Source organism: Anticarsia gemmatalis, chromosome Z (assembly GCF_050436995.1).
Source record: "Anticarsia gemmatalis isolate Benzon Research Colony breed Stoneville strain chromosome Z, ilAntGemm2 primary, whole genome shotgun sequence".
Classification (NCBI taxonomy): domain Eukaryota; kingdom Metazoa; phylum Arthropoda; class Insecta; order Lepidoptera; family Erebidae; genus Anticarsia; species Anticarsia gemmatalis.
The window spans coordinates 10,445,326-10,467,554 of NC_134776.1; the positions used below are offsets into that span (position 1 = coordinate 10,445,326).

The 22,229-nt window shown below is 36.6% G+C and overlaps 1 protein-coding gene across 1 annotated transcript in view; it reads right to left on the reverse strand.

The window, feature by feature from the left end:
- Positions 1 to 1,253: 1,253 nt before the first annotated feature.
- The window catches only part of LOC142986161 (uncharacterized), a 47,839-nt gene continuing 26,863 nt past the window's right edge, over positions 1,254 to 22,229 (reverse strand). The window contains exon 2 of the mRNA XM_076134462.1: positions 1,254 to 10,268. Coding sequence (XP_075990577.1) covers positions 9,157 to 10,268 — 1,112 coding nt within the window. The 3' untranslated portion in view covers positions 1,254 to 9,156. The remainder of the gene's footprint in view (positions 10,269 to 22,229) is intronic.

Consider the following 22,229-nt stretch of genomic DNA (forward strand, 5'->3'; position numbering starts at 1 on the left):
GCAAAAGAACTAAAGGTCGCTGCTTAAGTCTGCTGGTATATGACGTTCTCATTCTAGATATTCTGTCTGCAACCCGTGCTCTTGTTATACGAGGCTCTCTTCTATCTTTTCGGACTATAGTTAAACTATTGAGAATGTAACCCCCGGTCTCTAAGTAGGTACATATAGCGGTAGTTTATCTATTCGATAGCGTTTAAATTAATATAAAATAACGCTATTCAAAAGATAAACTACTGCTAAATGTACTTCAAAAACCGGTGGTTAGTGTGTCAACTAATCGCTAAACAAACCCACATGCTTGCCTAACTTTGTAATGGAGTCACTCGCCGTGTTACCATTACGTATTCACGTGCCGAGTAATGCACGAAACAGTTTCTTTCATAACTTTAAACTTTATGTTGTGTTCACACGAATACTGAGTCCAGGGCCATTGTCGTTCCAATATTTCCATGTTTCACTGTCGTCATCATTCACAGCTGTTACTTTTTATGCTATTGCCTTATAAAATACTTACGAAATATTTTACCTATCAGTCTTTGAAAACAAAGTTCGGATTTTCTGCCATCGATTTGAATTTTCAAACTAGCGGGCTCGCGAGGCTATACTCGCGCTAAACTTCCATTTTAAGCCCTTAAAGGATGGTTCTTGTCAAATAAAGTAGTCAAGTATCTCCCTGACAGATTTTCTTAACAATGCTATACTGTTTAGCCAAGAAAGCGACAGTCCGACTTTTACCTTTATAATATTAGTATATTGAGGTTGTTATATTATACTTACGCATACTTACGATACATTTTTCCTTTTGCCTTCCTTTTCGTCTCTGCCTTCGATTTGAACGTCAACTGCGTTGCGACTTGTGACTCCGTTGTCTACGCTGCTACAACGTAGCACATCCGTAGATAGTGCTGTGGATTATGTAGAGTCAGTTTGGTAATAGATTTTAGTGTTTGTGTGTATGTGTAATGTATTGATAAATAAAACAATAACAAAATGCTGGTTTCACAATTTAGGAATATTGTATTATAATAATTAGAGATATAAAGTCAGAGCAATTGTATGAAAAAGCTCCTAAAATTTCACAAGTTAAACTAATTGATATTTATCAGGAGATAGTGAAACCGGCAGTTAGTATTGTTCTTTATCTTTATTTTAACCTTTCATTGAAGATGAAAGAAAATAAATATGTTCCTATATATCGTCCTATTCAGTCGTGTGTCAGGGTTTTCAGGTAGTATTCAAATGAAACCATTAAATATACAATACAATTTATTTTATGTATAATCAAAACAAATATGTACACGAAACACAGTATGATGCAACACAAACTCGGTATTATCAGCAGATACAAAACTTAATTAGAACAAGGAACAGTTGTTGCGTTCGTCATATGACCACATCTTTACATTTGTGCAGCGACAAATTCTATTGACTCCAATTCAAAAATACATGCATTTGCCTCGTTTATGGAAGAAATCATTATCATTATTACATTATTATATAGCCAAATATTCAAGTTACATGAATCTCACAATTCAGTGTTCGAAGATATATTTGCCTGCATGAAACAGTCTAAAATTTAACATAAAACGTTCAAGAATTATTTCTCAATTCATCCTTGTGCGGTTTCCAAATAGTAAGTAAGACTTTAACGGAAGATTACAATACGTTTTACTTTATCTAGGCAACACCTACATTATGACGTAACGCAGTGGACCCTAGGTACTTAGTATTATATTAAATGCGTCATTACAAATAAAACAGTTTAAAAAGCATAAAAATACAAAACAACATCATCGAAAATTAGGAACAATATTATGCTAACAGTTGTAGAGTCGGTACAACAATAAAATGTAATTCTAACGCGTATGTAACTATTTTGAACTTAAGTAGTCAGTTTTTAGCATCCTAATGTAAAAATAATTTTTGTATCTTTATTTACACAATTACTTACTTTCAAAACATTGATTTGTATATTTTAGGTGCATCTTTTGTCGTAGCCCCGGGCGTACAAAATAACTTGACTTTTGAATGCAAAAACAAATCTGTGAATAACATGTCATCAAATTACAGGAACAGTGTCTTGTTCCTTCAAACTGTTACAATAAAAAATATTCAAGCCCATATTTCAGTGCTTTTATGAATGGAATGTATAGACGGAAGCTGTCAATATGCTCAATATTGGAAATTGAAAGCGGGACGTTAAATTCACTCGGACACTGCTATTGTGAGGAAGTCACGTTAAAATCGTTGAGGTGTGTGGTGACTGGCGCGGTACGTCGAGGCGTCGACACTGTTTTTGTTTGTTTTACAATAGTCATTCAAAAGTCGTAGCCATTTTGAAACTCCGGTGCAAACGAGACTTAATAGTTGCGGATAATGGGAAAAGATTTTGTATTTTACATTTACAAGGACTGTACAATTGTTCGGTTAACGTTGACAATGTTGTAGCCGACAATACTCTAACAAAACAATATAAACATAAACTAACTTCGTCGTTACTCATCAAATGCAACATTTGGAATAATTTTCCGTACGTTTACTTATTAATACGCTATACTATAATAATATATTTCATGCAATGTTATTACTAACTCTGTAGGTACTTTTGGTATATAATAATTGCTTAATAGGAAGGAATATGTGAATTTAAAAAATTGACATACTACGATTATGGTAATAATTATAATTATTTTAGGGCAATCAAAGTAAACCTACAACGTAATGGATATGGTTGAATACAGAGATAGCGAAACTAATCTGCAAGCTTTCAATGTACGTAGTTATTGGTCGTGTTAAGGTATTACTGTCCACCAACCTGTCGCATGACGGCTGTTCGTAAAAAACGTTGACTCTATTTCAGTCAATAGATAAGGCTAGCTCTGCAGAACCGCGCTAACGTCTAAGTGAACAGTAAGCCTTAGAGAACTACACCGAAATACAAAAGTGGCAATCGTTTTGGTCGTTATATATCAATGCAAATGTAATCGTAAACCTAAGAAATAACGATGTTACATCGAAACGTCGGTATATTAATGATCTTATTTTATTAATCGAATTGTTGTATAAGTGAGTAAGATGCTAGGACTTCAGATATTTGAATTGAAAATATTATCGACAAGTATTTACAACGTACTTATATTATTTATGGGCTAAATTTGTCTTTTAAACCGTTTTTACATCGTTAGAGGTAATTTGTCAAACTTTATTGCTTGTGGATACATTACTCGTCGAAGCTCACTTACACAAAAATTCATAAGGCAAACTCAGTATCAAACATCAATCACCTTTGTGACTCTCCTCTCTCACTCTAACTTGCTATTCTCCCTCTCCCACACTCTACGCATCACAATATGATGTAATAATCACCATTCTTTCTACTGCTAAGGTTATTAGGTTATATCTATATGACTAGAGTACTATATCCTACACTATGACTAGACTAAACAAATCTATAATTAAATAAATATCAAAATGACCGTATAATCGAGCAGCCAAACGAAAGAACAAAGTAATTCCTTCATCAAAAATTTAATTAAAGTAATCCGAAAAGAGTTGACTTAAAAAAATCAACCGTAAGAGGTGTCTAAATATGTTTTTTACTAAACTTAAGTACGAATATATTATTTTTTAGATCACTAGCGTTAGTAAATAATTCTGAATATAAATTTCGTTGTGCAAATAAATGACTAATGAAAACGATTCGTTGTCAATCTTCGATTATTGCTTATCGTTGTTTCATTAATTACATCTCCCTTAAATTTAGTATTGCTTTATTTCATTTCACACTTTATAATTGCTTTTCGTTGCTAAATATCATTTCGATTAATAATATTATAATCTACAACAGAGGTAATTAATCAACGCTGTAAATGTTATAATATCAATTCACGTATGTTATATAAATTGTATGAATAATCTTCTTAATATATGGTGTTTGTCCAAAGTCTAGATATCCTTTCTTAATTTTCGCATTTGAATTGAACACGTCTTTAATATTGCTTTTAGAAAATCGTCGTCGATTTTTAATTGTACCTTAAAATATTTTTGTATGTCGCGTTTGTCCCAGTCTAATGTTTTGAATTAGAGTGGTACGATCAGATTGTTCTAATCAAGATAGTTTTTATTATTATTGGTGAAGTATTCTTCACGATTTGAAACTCCTAAGTACTTCAGCAACACTTTCAACTTGTTTACTATCTTTCAAGCGGCACTTAAAACTCTGTAAAACGTCGTCTAAGTGTCTGCAGTCTAAAGAATATAAAATGTAAACTTGTTTTTGTACTGCACTCATTAAGAATTGCCAAATACATGAGCATTTGTATGTTGTATTTGATACTATATTTTGTGAGTTCACTTCCTTGTGATAAAAATCTTTACAAGGATTCACTTTAGAATCCTTGTGGAGTCTATTTTTTATTGCTTTCGTTTACAATCATGTATTAGTTTTTTGTATGCTTCTTGATCATTTACTTTGATTTCCTATTGATTAATGGTTGGAAGCCTGTTAATTGAATTATGAGATTATGGAACAGATAAAATGAATATTATTTATTATATTTGATTCGGAATTATTATTGCCAGCTCAGTAGCTCTATAAGTCGGAAGCTCCATCATAAGAAGCTAATTGGAAACATAGTCCGTTTCTTAGATACATCAAAAATACTTCAACGATCATAAAAAATCATCCAGCTGATGTGGATCTGAATTAGTGATTATGCTTTCGAAGATAGTGTATTTTTATTTTTTCTCGAAAGAAACTGCGAATGTATCATTTATATATATTACACGGAATATTAACAGTCCCGTTAAATCATCGTTCCCAGTTCCCACAATATGTGTGTTTACTTTTAATTATTAAAAAGTGTATTTCCGAATCCATTGAATACGTCTGTAAATACAGAATTGCACATCGTTCATGACTCCGCTACGTGTGCGGCGTATGCTATTTTGCTACGAAAATAAATTTCCCGTAATGCTGACTGCAGTATTTTGCTGACGTCGAAAATTGCATCAAACTATAAAATACAGTCATCTTTCATAGCATTTGCTACGGCGTAGCAAAACTCGTAGCTTGTCAGTTTTGCTGTGTGCAGTGTATTCGTGAAACCAGACATCTTTTATATTCGTAAGTTATTAAAACCACTCACGTGTTCCTTTAGTTGAATATCCCTTCAAATCGATTTCATCAAAAATAACGATATACTTCTAAAAATAGTAATTGCCTTATTTTTATAAAATAAAAACTTAAAGTAAAACTCTTCTTAATTTTTATCCTAAGCGATACGAATAACGAAATTTTAATGTAAAACATCATATCACCTGATTTGCAGTCTACTTATTCAGCCGAGTTTGGTTATTCACATTCCCAACTAAATCTATTAAACAATATTGCTTTTATTATTGCTTTTCTTATCAGTAGTCACATTATTGCCATTATGCTAGAATCGTCTAGAAATAGGTATTGCTGGTTGTAAAAGATGTTAGTGTGTATTGAGTGTTAATTGCCGTGTTGTGGCTGGAGAAAGATAAGTAGATCGTCAGATCGTGGGTGGTGGGTACGCCAGCACATAATCGCTTGTACACAATATACACGTGATCATGTGCTTGGATCAATGAAACTAATGGAAGTATAATCCTGTGAGCGCACGAAACGTGCCACGATCACTATTCACTAAATAAGTCTTATAGTTGTTATTCGCCTCACCCGTCTCAATTTTTAATGCGGCGAATGTTTAAATTGACATGGAAGTATTTATTGTAAACGGATTTTTGACCGACCGTAAACCATCGACGCTCTTATTGGTTACATTGTCACTCTTCTAGTAACACAATTCTGTAAATATTTTAGATTTGTTTTGTGTAGTGTTAAACAGTCTATTTTCATCCAACATCGTTTACAACTCAGAAAATTATGCTAGTTCGTAATAGCAGTAATTTTATTGCTTACCGTATTGCTAATTTGGACATATTTTGTCTTTATCACTGAATTTATCTATAGAACTTATAGATCGAGTTATGAAATAGTCGACTTATTTTCATTGACTTAGCTATGGAATACTTTCATGTGTACCTTGCATTAGATTTGACGTAGATTTATATACAGTCTATTCGACTAAAGAAAATGGAATATTAGGAGTAGAAAATGTAACTTTTTTATCGCGGAGAGCTTTGAATTATTTGTTTTAGTAGTAAAAACTTATAATAGGAAAATAAACGGTCAGAGGTGCGTAGTTTAACAGGTAGATATGATTGTAGTGTCAACTATCGTAACTACGAGTGGACTGACTTACATCTACGAAACTGCTCGTCTATAGTACTCGTACATGTATAATATTTTATCATAAAGTTAGTTCATTAATACTACATCTACAAAAATTGTAAAGAAGGGAAATTTGGTACACAGGGACATATTTACATTACAATGTATATTATATATTCTTGTATAGTATAAGTTGGTTTCGTTATGTTACTCGTTAGTACTTATCTGTATAACCGCTACAATTATTATAACGTTAGTATAAATATTTGAATAAAATATCTTTTGTTTTTTAATTTTAATTTTTAATCATTAGAAGCCAATACTTAGCGATTTGTCTACTTAACGTCAGTAGCTAGTAGGTAGGATAGTAAAGAATTTCTCGAAGGGATTATTAGAAGGAATAAATAGATGAAACTATACTAGTAGTAAGGCTAAAGTCCTAGAAGTGGAAAGTATGAAAGTACACGGGTAACAGAGTACAAACAAGTACGAGTATGAAGTATGAAATGAATAATCACCTTGGTAGGTAACTAGGTAGAGTAAGTACGTTACACAATATTCGATGTTAGTTTCGTTTCATTCATGTTGTCAATATAAGTACTCCGAAGCACCAAACATATCTAATATTCTACATATTTTATTTTTAAAGTTATTCTATACTACGGTAGTATTGCTTATTGATTTACATTAATATTGCTTGTTACGCGTCACCTTGTATGGTATTTAACCTATGTTATAAAAATTATATATTCTTTAAACCTATGATCGCCGCTATACTATGTACGTCGTGTACACGCTATACTAAATAATATTAATATCAGTATCCTTTTCGATATATTTATGATTAAATATCTTAAGTTAATCAGTGGGCGACCAATCGGTTGGTATATTACGAAGGGAAGAGAGACTATAGTATCTAAGAAAGATAAATTGTGGCACTACACCTACTAGGAGTATTTGGAAAGGGAATATAATGACTAGTTCAGTTTAGTGCCTCTGTAGGCGGTCCTGTCGACTGTTACAACTTAGAACCAGGATGGGAACAAATAAACGATCGTTGCTCAAAGATAGAAAATATTATAAGGACAACCTTGCAGATCTCAATTAACTTTCTATCTACACCAATGTTTCATAATATTTACGAGTTCGCTGTATTAATCAGTCAATCATATTTCTTGCAATTTTGAGTTATCAAGCTAATCGTTTGACACCCGACGAAGCCGTCGCGGGCACAACATAGTATGCTTATGACGTGAATTTAATCTTTATTTTTTGAATTTGATTCGTTGATTTTTGAACCTCTAAAGCCTCTACCAATCCAAATTTTATTTACGTTCCCCAAAAAAAGTTCGTGCGAATAATTACAGGAACTTTATTAAAAATATTAATTGACTGGGTTAAAAGAAACACCAACGACGAATTGACTCGAGGCACTAACTAATAGACTAGGGAGGGGCAGCGCCCGGGATCGCGGACCTCGGCCGCTCGGCACGACGAGGCTCACTACTCACTAGCTGCTACGAACTCTACGACCCGCGTCATGGTGCGATGTCGCGCGCCGGCGGGCCCGCGGCCCCGCGCGACGCTCAGCTAACACTACAGAGCGCTACGGGGTTAATATTACAAGTCTGCTGCGTCTACTCGACTGCGGTGCGCGACTTTAATGCCTACTTTATTATTGCTTTTCGAATACCCATTTCTCACCGAGCACCTCGTGCTCGTCTCGTTAACCTACGTTAATGCTACCTTACGCTAAGTTAGTTTATTGCCAGTTACGTTTGACTTGTCACCTAATAACACACGCTCGACTAAAGGCATGTTCGCTGTGGTACGCGGCCCTGCCCCTGTCGCCGCTACAGGGCGCGACCGCCGCCCTCGGTCCGCGCGTGCTCCCGCACCACCTCCACACCACGCACACTACACCTTTACATGACGCTGCTATCGTTTTGGTCCATTTTACGGACTAACACGTATTATACGTTAGGTGCCTGCCGAAGAACGCACCACAAATTCAATTTTTAATCACTAACTTTGTTTGTAACCTCGGGAAGCCTCGAGTCTCTGTGACAAAAATTGTCGTCATGAACATATTATATTAACTAGGTACTTAAAGGAGTTAGGTAGAATTATCAAGTCATTAGAATTTCGTTAGGAAGTTGAATAATAGTGTAGCGCGCGAGTGGTGCAAGTGTGAGGGGAGTGCGTGATGGGGCATGATGAGGCGTGATGTGGCGTGGGCCGGCGGTGCGGACGGTGCGGCGGGCACAGGGCGGGAGGCATAAGGCACTGTCGCGGGCCGGCGCTGCGCGGCGCGGCGGCGCGGGGCGCGGCGGACGGCCGCGGCGGCGTGCGTGCGGAGCTTCGGACGGAAAGTTTTGGCAAGTTCCTCACCGAGACGGAGGACGCGGCGCGCGGCGCCCCGCGACCCTCCACCGACGAGCTCGGCGCTCGGCTCTCGCATCTCGACGTTAAACTTACACCGTAATACTCTCTAACCTACTTTGCGGTTGTAAAAATCACCTACAAAAGATATTAGTTTCATTCATATTTCAATACTTCTATGTATATAAGGGTATATTTTATCGACGAGTATATACATTTTTAATTAATGTTAACCGCTATCGGGACGTGTGACGCTACGGCCTGCGACCGCGGCGGCCGCGGCTCTACGGGGTCGTACGTGAATTCGTTGTATGCGAAACGTTGCTCGATTGTGTCGCGGCGCGTCGAGCGCGTGTGTCGGCGCGTGCCGCGGCGCTCGCACGACGCGCTCGCTCCAGGTTATTGTAAATTTTAATATTACGCTAACAAGCTAAATTCATATTAATACTTTACGTTTACGTGTTAACCAACTGGTGGTGGTTACGGTCCCTGGTTACGTGGGCGTCGCGCGGCGGTTAGCCGGACGCGGAGACGGGCGCGTCGGGCTCGTCGAGCGAGTTCTCATCGCGCACGCACGCCGACTCTTGGTGTTTGTTGAGGTAGCTCTTGAGCGCGAACGTTTTGTGGCACCGCGTGCACTCGAAATTCTTATCTGACGAGTGGGTTTGCATGTGCGCCCGCAAGTTTGATCGGTCCGCAAAAGCTTTGCCACAATGCGCACAGCCGTACGGCTTCTCGCCGGTGTGCGACCGTAAGTGACCCTGCAGCAGCCACGGTCTGGAGAACAGCTTGCCGCAAACGCCGCACACGTGTTGTAGTTGGTGCGTGAGGACGTGCATGGCGAGCGCCGGCATCGATACGTAAGCCTTGCCGCACTCACCGCAACGTTTAGCGGCCACTGAGTCGAGGCTACGATGTGTTTGTTTGTGTCGTGACAAGTTTGAGGAGGTGGCGTACCGCTTTCCGCACTCACTACAGGTATATTTCGCTTTTGGCTCAGGCTGCGGTGCGGCTTCGACAGGTGGGTTCGTAAAGTTACGACGTTTGGACCGGCCGTCGCTGACAAAAAACGCGTCATAAGTATATGCAATAGTCTCACGTGGTTTTTCGATGACCGTCGTTTCCTGCACGGGCGGTTCGGGCGGCGGCGGTGGCGGAGGCGGCGGTGGTGGTTGCGGCTCGGGGGGTGCAGGGGGGACGGGCTCCACTTGCTGGGGCGCCGGTGGCGGTGTTAGGAAGACAGCATGCTGGCTTAAGTCGAGGATGGCGTGAGCTGCATTGAGGTCCTCCTCGGCGCGGTGGAGGTGTGCAGCGCGGTCGCCAAGGCAGTAAGGTCGGTAGATATCTTTCTTTTTCGGTGGCAGAGATAGAATGGCACCAGTGCTAGTGTAGCACATAGAAATTGACTTGCCGCTCGCCGGTGGCGGAGGGGGGGAGACAGGCGAAGATTGGAGCTGTACCTGGAGGAAGGGCGATTCTGTCGAGTCAGAGGCGGAGAGTTGCAGAAGGGCATAGGATAGAGGCTGAGGCGCCGGCTGAGGGGCGGGCTCGGTGCCGGCGGGGGCCGCGCTCACCTCACTCGGCAGCTGGGCGGTGAACTGTGTGGAAGGCTGCTCCTCGGTGTAACCTGTCGACAACAAAGAAACCGATTATGGCATTTGGGCGTATTATTCATATTTTATAATGGCAGGTGTATTTTATCAATATTTCTTTTTCAAGATTAATAAACTTAGAAACAAAAATGACGAAAATCAGAACAAGGGATCATAATCGTGGCCGGTTCAAGCTCATAATCTCTCAAACACATTCGCATACGCAAAGCTTAAAAAACGCTTATTTCATTACCACGAAGCCTCCACTGGTTAGCTTAGATAACGCATAAATTGAACCTTCATCACATTTTGACAATGCCTCATGCGCATCAACACATTTTGCATTGAATGTAAAATTCAGTTTGGTGCGAGAGAATTAAAAGCCATTCTCTATTTTGATGAGGAAGCTTTGAGGCTATAATCGAAACGCTGTAAAATTTAAGGTTAAATTCACATTTAATATTGTATCTTGTCAGTAACAAGTTCCAAATATAATTATATTCAATAAAGGTAGTTTAAAATTAAATGCCGAAGCATGTCAAGTGTGAGAAGTTACATTGTTAATGCAGTTCGCCTCATAGCTAAATAGTTCTGTTCATCGTTTTATTGTATTGAGAACAACGTTACTGACCCGGTTACTACACTCTGACTTAATTAAACTGGTTGGAAGACATAAGAAAAGAAAATGGGCACTATATAAGTCAATATAATCTTATATTGACTTATACAAGTGCCCATTTTCTTTTTTTTTTTCAAAAATATATTTTGTTTGTAAACTTCGGTGTCAATATAAATTCTATCATTCTATGTTAAACAAGTGTTGATCTGTGCGTTTTGATCCTACTACTTCCGTTAGATTGTTTTTTTGGCCCATTTCGCCGAAAAAAGACCTTGATAACTTGGTTTCTTCAACCTGTGAGTTCTTTGTCTCATTGATAATGACATTACCAATGCTCACTAAACTTTGGGGACTTCAACAACCAGTAATCGTCCAGTAATACGACGACCTTACTGCCCTGCTAATGGTCATCCTATTACATTAAACTACCAACATTACCACGGAGAATTCACATTTTCAAAATACCACAGCCAAGTGGCTTGGTACCTAAAAGCCGTATATCACGTCTGCTTGAGAGCGGCTTTCAAGAGTTATTCGTAGCCGTTAATAACCGAGCAACCTGTGGCGTAGCAGTACCCGCATAGCAACCTGTAGAGCCCTGCGTTCCTACAATTACTTGCTACGAAATTGTCACGAACAGTCTACGAGGGCTACGAGAAAATGAATTCATCGCACAAAACCCTTTTGAATTTTTGAGAAGCTCTCCCATTAAGTTGAATGCTTACTTTGGTTAATATGATTACCACAAGAAGAATTTCGTATTAATTAGCTCCACATACTTAATTGCTACTTCTTTCTCTTTTATATATAGTTATAAAAAAGGTATTGCTTACGAATTCAGTGATATTGGTAAAATGCAGACAACGGTATTCAATGGCTCATATAATACATGCAAAATATGTCAACATCAGAATTTCACCCTCAATTATATCTCGATTCAATAAAGTCGAAATAACGAATCCAATCAGCAGTGTCGGTTTAAACAGAATTTAAAACGACCAAACAATGCAAGCTTAATATGACGAAGTGGATGACAAAATAGTATTTACCGAACAACGATAAACATTACTGAACGAATCTGGATAAATAAAGCCTTTGTAATGAAAGTTAAATATTTGGTACATGCTGGCAAATGTGTAGGACAGGCAACATAAGTTGGTCTACACTCGCGGTTAGTGTTAAACACAACAATGGAATTGAACCGAAAATTGGAGATTAGATAGAGGACGTTTGAAATATGTTTTATTTATTTATAATGCTGCTAGACGTTATCGGAGGCTCTACGCGCAAAAAAACAAGGACCTAATTAACTCAGTAAAAAGTAATCAATGACTCACTTTGGCCCTCAAATGGTCAGGCGTGAAAGAAGGACAAAAGAACGCTTGCTGTGGACTACAAGTTATCAAATATTTAATTAGTATTATATCACATAATTATTTTACGTGATAGTATATTTGCATTCTAATGTACGTAATGTTAGCCAAATCCGTCCAATTTAATCTGCCCACCTATAACTAATAAACGAAAACTATGCTGCATTAGAACGTTACATTATCAGAATATAACTAACTTATTCCGCAATTGTCAACACTTGGAATACAGACACAAAAAAGAAACTAACGTGGAAATAAACTCAGTTTCAAAAAGTGAAGAAAGAGAATAAATGTAAGTGACAATTCATTGAACAGTAGCGGACAGGTACAGTTTAAATAAAAGCCGACAAAGCATCGAAATATTGGTTGGAACAACAGATCGTTTGAACCACTACAGAGACTAAAGCACTCAGACAAATGAAATAGACTCGATGACTGAACTACGCGACACAAACGGTACCGTTTCACAAAGCCAACAAATAAAAACTTGAGCAAATAGTTTTATCGAGACGTTTTTTATTCGTTCGTTAGTGGTCAATCTATTGTCAAAGCTATTCTAACTGTTTGGATGCCTTTGACGTGGGTTAACGACTGCTGTCTTATGTAAAGCAAGTTAGAACAATTAAGAACATGAATTCTGAAATACTGTGCCGTTCAACTGGAATATTACTGCGGGAACCCATCCAAGCAACGTCCGTGTTAACGCTGCTTAACCCACAGATCGTCGTATAACAGGACCCAAAAATTGTGAAGCTCTTGAGACGTTTTAAATGGATGTATTCTGAAGTGATCAACACTAAATATGAACTAATAAAATCTGGGGCGCCAGTTGTATCATTTACAACTCGACGATAATAAAGTGAGGCAAATATACATATGTATACGCATATTTCTATTGTTACATCAATCTAATCCTCTCAATTGCTTTTGTCAGATCAATTAAATTGTAATACATTGTACCTAAATCTAATTTAAAGTTCTTAAATTGAGCGAGAGTGAAACGTACGAGAAAAATTAAAGTCTAGACTCATTGCCAGCAGAGAATATTTTAAATTAAACCACTAAATTACATTAAGAACCCTGGGGCATGTGATCTTATAATCAATCTTAGTCTGGAGTTTAGATTTATTATTTTCGAAGATGCTGTCATGTATAATGAAATTTTCCTATTATTTTGTAAGTTAAGGTTCTGTATTACCACTTCTAAATATCTACGAGTATGAGATAAAATTTATTTAGCAAATACGTTACCCAATACTTATTTATAAACATGGAAACTGACTCTTAATAATCCAAATGTTAGTATTGTCTTATTCTTTTTGTAACCAGTTTCTAATATTTCTAATCTTGTACCCAGCGCCTGCTTTAGCCAGTTACTTAGTCAAACAATATCACAAAATAGTTAGGTTATAATTGATTCGAGAAAGCGTGGTAGTGGCAAGTTATCTCATGTATTTATTTACAAGTTATGTACTGATACAGCGTTACACCATTCTCGACTTTATGCTGTAGTGTTTTGATAGAAGTTTCGCCCGTATGTTTTCAGTGTAGATAGGTAAATAGGCCAGGAAGGCGGCACCTGCGCCGTGTGTTCCCATCGTCCGGAGATACGTGCTGTCATTGGCTGATTTGATTTACAGCTGTTCTCCCGTCCAAGCCCACAAACATGCGCTCTACAGTTTCATCAAGTTTGTAATCAACTTTGTATACCTACAAAACTTTTACGACCCCGATAAAAGTGAAGTTTGATTTTTAATGGCTGTTAAATTGTTTTGTTCGATTACGGGGATTCTTGAAGGTTTTAAAACGTTAATAAAAAATCGAGTTGAATGAAATTCTACTCTTCGAATTAGTTACGACATGGGCTAAATAATTCTGATGAATTGTTAGTTTGTTTACAACAAATTTATGTTAATTCAAAATTGTAAACAACAATATGACATGTCTACCTTTCTTTCGTGTGACGTAAATTTGTTTATAACTTAACTTTCGGGGCCATAATAATAAAATTTTCTGACACTGCACGGTTATAAAATATAATGGTTTGATTATTTTCTCGTTACTAAGGAAAGCGACGTATACATATAATAAACGTTAATTTTAAAGGACTTTAAATGACGATCGATAATAAAGGAAAAATAAGCATCTTAAAGATAAGTTTTAGGGCAGACTTCTGTTCCAATAAATATAGGGAACATTTTCGTTGGATTTTGGTAAGATAATGTGGGTAAGTATAAGCTAATTAATCTAGGTAATTATAAAATCGTATATGAAACTTAGTGCTAGCTACTAATGATGACAGAAGAGATAAGCTCTAATTAAAACATTTGAACGTGGAATCGACTATCATATTGATTAAAATCAAAGCCCGTTTATAAGATTTCTACGCAATTTTGAAATTAGATGATAGATGAAAATATATAGATTTTTGTATTCACACTCGGCAGCAGTACCTTATAAAAATACTTTATTAATTTAAAGACAAAAAACAATTAGACAATTTATTAACAGCATTTTCAAAATGTATCTCTTTCTTCACAAATTTATTTCTTTAAACTTAGTTAGTTAACTGAAATAGTTCAAACGCATCAGATGGCGTTGCCAACTGCGCGTTGGCAAACCTCACCTCTGACTAAGATATGAAGACCTATGATATATTGGGAAGTGCATGCATTCTTTACTGATAAGTCACTCAATTCATTGTTCTTTGTAATATTTATAACAGTCATATCTACACCTGCCTGAGTATTTTCCGTGGTTATAAATCCCATGTTTCCTATTTTGTGAACTATTAATTAGCGTGCCAAATGTCGCCAAAATTCACTCAGTTGTTTTTGTGTAATGGATTAATGATAGTCCATACATCTGTCTAATACAAACATAAGTGAGATTTTAGGCGTGAATAGAAAATTGGGTTTAAAACTAATCACCTTTAGATTTTAAAGAATCTTTCTTGAGAATTTAATTCAATATCCTTTTACAGCGAAATCCAAGAGCTTTTAGCAGTCAGTGGTTTTCTTTGCCTATGTGTGAAGTTATTGATAAATGAGAACGTCTTGTTTTAGGCATAGACAGGACGACGGTGTTGTGTTCGGTCAACATCAGGCATCGGTTAAATGATGAATGGCCTTATGGTTAGACACGTCCTTTAACTGATAGGTAAGCGACACTGGAGCATGTGGGATTCGGCTTACAGGAAATTTCAAAGAGAATAAATCCTTGCCTCCTATAACGTTGAAGTAAGTTTATTTACGGCGAATTGTGGTTACAATCTTACACATTTGGATATAACAAAATTTATGTAATAAGAAGAAAACGAGGTGATTTTATTCCTAGATATGAATTTAAGACAATCTTCTGTAAGGTACATAATCGCTCCAATGTCTCAGTCAGTAATTGAAGCCACCTTCCATTATCTGCCCTTAGAACGACAAAGAACCAATTGCTTCAATCAATCGTTTTTATAAAACCTCAACATAAATTACAAAGTCAATAACGTATTTCTTTCATGTCAAAGTATGACGTGTGTTGATGACGTCACGGCGGCTTAGCGTGCTAATTCCATTGGAACTAGCATGTCGCATGTTTGGCCCTGACATTTACTACTAACACTAATTAGTACTGCGCTGTTTCACTTTCTAGTTTTTAAAAGAAACTCATTTTTTGTACTGATTTAAGTTTGTTTGTTTATATGAATGGGTTACTCTGTAGAATGAACAGGGCGATTTAAACACAACTAATCAACAATCTTTTTGTGCGTTAAAGTTACACCTAATATGAGGAAAGCTATTAGCAATTTAACATCACGCTACGAACTATGGCATCAGAGTTATTGCTATAACGGCAGGTAGAAATAATGGCACAGCTAATGCATTTATTTATTTATTTCATTTAGCTTAGATCATTACCCTGCCCGGCAAAGGACCTTCAACTTCCAGTGACTTGCTATCTCTGTCCATTATACCAGGACTATCTCCGAGACAAATGAGAAAGAAAATATAGAATTACTTGTTTCCCAATAAAAAAGTCGTAGTTCTAACTTTAGGACAGTAAAGTGATTGAAAACGATACAAAAGTGATACGTGTGAGCCTTGAGAGTAAATTTCAGATTGAATTACAACGGGAGTAACAAGATCTTCCTCAATTCCGAACACGTCCCTTTAGTCTAGTCTAATCATTTCTTTGCCTTTTCCTACCTGCCTTATAAGACTGAGAACTTTTTAAAACAGTTCTTGAAGATATAGAAAAGCGAAATTTATACGGTCACCTCGCCGCAACAACCCAAGCGCCCCGTGTGGTGGGTTCGAATCCGACCCGGGCCAAATCTTTGTGTGATGATCACGAGTATTAGTTCTGAGCCTGGTTGTTAATTTATCTATATAAGAATGTTTATCAGTTATTTGGTTACCAGAGTACAAGCTTTGCTTAGTTTGGAATCAAATGACCGTGTGTGAGTTGTCCAATTATATTTATATTTATTTTTATATATACTTGGCCAGCGTGGTGAACTAAACTTCTATCGTCTTCCATATTCGGAGCGACTACTGCCCAGCAGAAGGCCGGTAATGGGTTTTTTTGTTATTTTTCTGTATTTAGAAGTCTGTTTGATGATAGTTTAAATGACAGTTAAAAGGGAGTATTTAGTATCCAGGCACGCATGCAATTTGTGGTGGGTGTAAGAATTAGTTAAGTGTACATTTTTGATATTCGTTAGTTTACAATTCACACTATGAGACTGGTATACTTGGGGTTCTATTCATATAAATGGTATCAGCAAAATCATTTTTTTATTTATTAAAGTTCAATCGGAATGGCGGACTTTGATATGAGAGAATAGATAGAAATGTTATTGAAACAGGCAATCAATAGATAACTAACTCTTTATATGACTACGGTAATGTCTGTATCTAAATCATTAAAAATGTGTCACGTTACAAAAATGTGGATAATAAAATGTTTGTCAGACATTTTTCGGTTACATTACTTATATCCGGATACGACTGAGACCTTTTTAACCGAAAATTTGGGTTACCCGATCCGAGCCCCTAAGCCGCAGTAGTGGAGGTAGAATACTTTTCGAACCGGTGAGGTTTATGGGTTCAGTGATAAATGTTCCTACTTACTTTTGTTTACACCTATTTTTAGGAACTAGGTCTACGGGCGTAATATATTATGTGGATGAAATTTAATATAGAAGAAATTCATTAGTGGGAGCTTTAGTCAGTGGTAGTCAAATTGACTAAAGACTATAAAAACAGTCTTCAAACTCGTCTCGTTAGTAGCTTGATGTACTACAAAGTGATTTGCAAACAACATTCCCTCGTCAAAGCCAATGAAAGGCCAACAGTAAAAGTTTGTACATCATTCACATCGGTATCTTGTAACGTGCACAGAAATATCACAAAACCGCGGAATAATGTCATTGTTCCGTAGTCATTAAAGAAGACGCATTGCAAAACAAAGTTAACGAAATAAACACCAGGCGTGTCTTTGCCGCGAGTACAATAGCAAAAACAAACGGAGAGGGGGACACCGCATTGCACCAGTTGAATCTCACCCTTCGGGAGACCTGCCCCCCCTCGACCCCCCTGTCGCACCCCCGCCCGCCCCTACAGGGGCACTATTGGGTACTTGTTGACGTTCTACGGTTGGGGATGCGAACTGCGTACCCGATTGATTTTCGGAGAAGTCAATTTCACACGTATCTCTTGCAAGGAAAGCTTGTTCAAAATCGGTCTCTTTGTAGCTCGGGGATTGAATGAAAATATTTTCTATTTTGAATCGCTTACTCGATTTAGTAGAAATGGCATGTCCTATATTTATTGCGAGGTCCTATATGTATTTTTCTGTTGAAATTAACCGCCAGCTTACTAAAATGTAAATTTATGAACAAAGTTTTTAATATGCACAAATTATTAATTTTGTTCTTAATATTCATAGGTATCCAATTAAAACCTACACCGTAATTAAAATTTAAATAGCCTCGACATTTAACCGAGCAGGTAAAATTGGATTGCAATGAAACCGGATCACCAATAGATATTATAATAAATAGTGGCAAAACCGATCCTTTATAGTTCATTAGATAAATATTAATTGGCACTGATTGGTAGCAAATATATTCGCCCACCCGACTGTAATAATTAATTACAAAATTTGCTGCGAACAGTTTAATTGCATGCAGTGAATAATTTGGCTCATTCATTATTCAACTATAATGAATATTAAATGGTTGATTAAACGTGATTAATACAGGTATGAGAAATATTATTTCACAGTCTGAGCATCACTACCTTCGAGAAGGTAGCCGCCTCCTTTAAAAATGGTTCTTACATTGACCACCGGGTTGAAAATTTGTTTCGATCTTTTAAACCCGCTATATGAAAGATTTTTTTTCTAACTCAACTAAATAAAATTTTCATGAAAGTCCAATCTTGTAATTAGATAATGATTTGTATTTTATCATGAGTTTCATGAGGGTTCTGTATAACATGTCTTTCTAGCGCGAATATTTTGGGAAATGTGTATGACTACAGGGTGATGACTGCTTGCTTAGATTGCATGAATAGGAGTAAAAAAGTACTAATATAATATTAGCTTTTTTATTCAGATAAATTTAGAATACAGGAGTAAGTAAATTACAATCAGTTTTCAACAGCTATACTTAATATTGTTTCTTTTTTGATAAAAAAAAACGAGTACATACCTACTTTAGAATAGTTATGGAAGATATAGTGTAACGGAAAATATTGGAGTTTTTAATTGTAATACAATTATGATTATTTTCTCGTTGATTGGTTTCGTAAATTATCTTCACACCAGTTGACCAGAATACACTGATTGCTCAGTGAATTCAACTTTGGTTATTCACTAACATATTTCATTTGCCAATTTTATGTATTTGAATATTTTGTTAACACATATTTATTTAATTTCCATAACGTTCTGCTACTAGTTGACAAGGATCGTGATTTTTTTAGACTTTTACTTGAAAAGAAAACTCTATTCTAATGTTAAAATGTTATTGTTTTATAAAAGTCTTAGATCATTTAAAAACCCCACAAGTGTCGGTATTTCAACACAGCGTAATCAATATATTGTGCGGCAATGTTAGCACAAGTGCCAAGGTTCCCAGAGTGTTGTAGATCTTTGCTTCCAACCATTTAATACGTAGGTAAGGTTACCAACGAAAACAGTGATAGTTCCTACACTACAACACACACGAAGCACGTACAACAAGTACTTTAAGTAATATTTTATGTTGAACCCGCTCTGAGCTGACGTTAATTTTAACAGGAACGAACCAGAATACGCGAGACATTTAATTTCACGCTGTCCAATTCCGTTATATTCAGGCTTCAGAAGCTTTAGGAAATCGAACACTTGAATTTATTTAGGCGATATTACGTTACGTAATAAGCTCCCGAGATATTTTTAAAATAGATACGCGAGAGTGAAAAGAATTTTAGCTACGAATTTTAAACTCAAATTGAATTCGTTGCAGGGAATTGTTGTTCCGTTCCAGCCGGGATAGTAGGGTGAGTTCGTTCCCGTGTTCTGGGACAAAGCTGACGCAGATGTTGCGGAGCCGCTGTGTTCCCACAACGTGGAACAATTTCTAAAAGCATCTCGCTGAAAGGTTAGCGGACTTTACCGATAGTAGGAAAAGGATTGAAAAAATCACGTTCTTTTTTTTTAAATAATCGATGTCGGAGTGGAAAATGGTGTTGAAATGCGGGATAGTCTCTTCGGGTTTCAATATAAAGAAGCTTGAAAACTTGAAGCTGAATGTTATAACTCTAAATGTAAACTATTTTATCGTGACGAATATGGTCCGATTTTCAATAACAATTAAAACATTTATAAAGTTTCTTATGAATAAGTAAGTATTCGAAAGCAAGATACAAGAATAGATACATACAAAAGTCTGTAAAAGTAATAAGGCCTCAGCACCAGGTGTGTTCTTTACCTACATAAGAATTGGGTAAATAAGTGAGCAACAAAATAGATTGAATACCATTCAATTATGGACAGGGTAAGGTAGCACGCACACGATACAGTTTGATCAACAGTTTTATTGATCGTTGAATATTTATTACGCATCAATCGTATAACAATCTGAGGACTATACTGTACTAATATTTTATTTAACTTATCATTAATCGTGATAAAGGTTAGTTTGCAATCAGTTTCGTCGTTTCTACCTGCTAAATCAAATTATATCACATGTATGAAAACTGCCGTCGAAACTCCATCTCATAAGCTTTCTGAATTATATTAAAAACTGGTGAAACAGGCTCTCACTCAGTAGTAATAGGACTCTAAACTTACGAGATTTAATGCATGTCACTTGATTTCATATCGATGGCTTTATTATTTGACACAAAAAGAGCTCATCTGGGGGCACGGAAGTGCCCCCGCAAGTCGAGCAAAAAAAAAAGCGGCACGGCCGTAACATCCTTTTCTCGAAGCAATTCGGGCTATTTTTGACACCCCTATAATTTCGTTGTGGATAAAACAAGAAGCCTGGATTTTCAGCAACTAATCAGTCATTGTATAAATACGGTATGTTTAAAATTTCAGTCAATTTGAACCAGTAGTTTAAGAATGACAACTTGTTAAAATTTTGAATTTTGTCACTCACTGATTCACTGACTCACTGACTCACCGATCATCAAAAGTCTAAGGTACTTCTAGCAGACTTAGAAGCTTAAAATTTAGAATACAAATAGGGTTTAGTGTCTTAATCATGGGAAAAATCCAATATTTTCTAATTTCGGTCCAGTTTTCTAAATACATCAACGGCAACAATAACTTTGTAATCCCATATAAATGTATAAGATTACAAGGTTACATTTGCAGTTAAAGAATTATTATTACTGTAGAAAATAAAATAAATAGATGTAAATAGGTACATACTATATGAGGCATAACGGGAGGGGGTATAGGATGGGTAAGGGTGTTTAGCCCATGAAACTGAACAACATTCCCATAGGAAAATATGTTGAATTATGAAAAAATATAACGTCTTTCCATACAAATTGGACTTATGTTCGCTCTACAAAAAGAAGTGAGATGCCATCAAAAACATTCTGTAAAAACCTCAAATCTCGCCGTAAAAAGTTGTGAGATCTGTATAATACCAAGTCGATTAATCTATTTAGTCTCTACTTAAAGGACCTTCTGTCTTAAGTTATTACGTATGTTATTATCATGCCAATTTAAAAAAAATACCTTTAAAACAAATAGATCGACTTGGTCATCGCAAGAAAACACAAATTCGCCATTAACATTTCAGGAGCATTAACTTCTCGTCGTGCTGTCCAGTGTGATACATACTAATAATCAAATCATGCGATGGCCAGGTCGGTCTATTTGTTTTAGAGGTATTTTTTTTTAAATTGGCATGATAATAACATACGTAATAACTTAAGACAGAAGGTCCTTTAAGTAGAGACTAAATAGATTAATCGACTTGGTATTATACAGATCTCACAACTTTTTACGGCGAGACTTGAGGTTTTTACAGAATGTTTTTGATGGCATTATATTTTCACCTATAAACTAAGACATAGAAACGTGTCTTGAACTAAAACACGCGTATGTTTGTCGAAGGAAGCGAGCGTATGAGCATACAAGTATATATACGATCCCACACAAACAAGCTATGTATGTGTGGGACTATACGCGTAGACGTTTGGTGTGGTTCATGTGTGTGCGTGTGTATGGCCTACATCGCTCTATCTGACCTACTGGAGAAAACGTAACGGCCTCTGTTCAAGCCACGATTGTTAGCCATACTTCCGATTTTTTGTGAAACCTTTTGTTTTACTGCTGTTCTATTTTTGTAATGACGATGTGTTTTCTTTTTCAGGGATTTTTGTTCAGTTTCTATGTACGAGTTCTATCCAGCCTTGCATCGGAGACTCACCGAAAATGTAGTAAAGATTTACACTTTATTGGCTTCCGAATAATGTCGTAATCAAATTAGGAGAACATTTTTC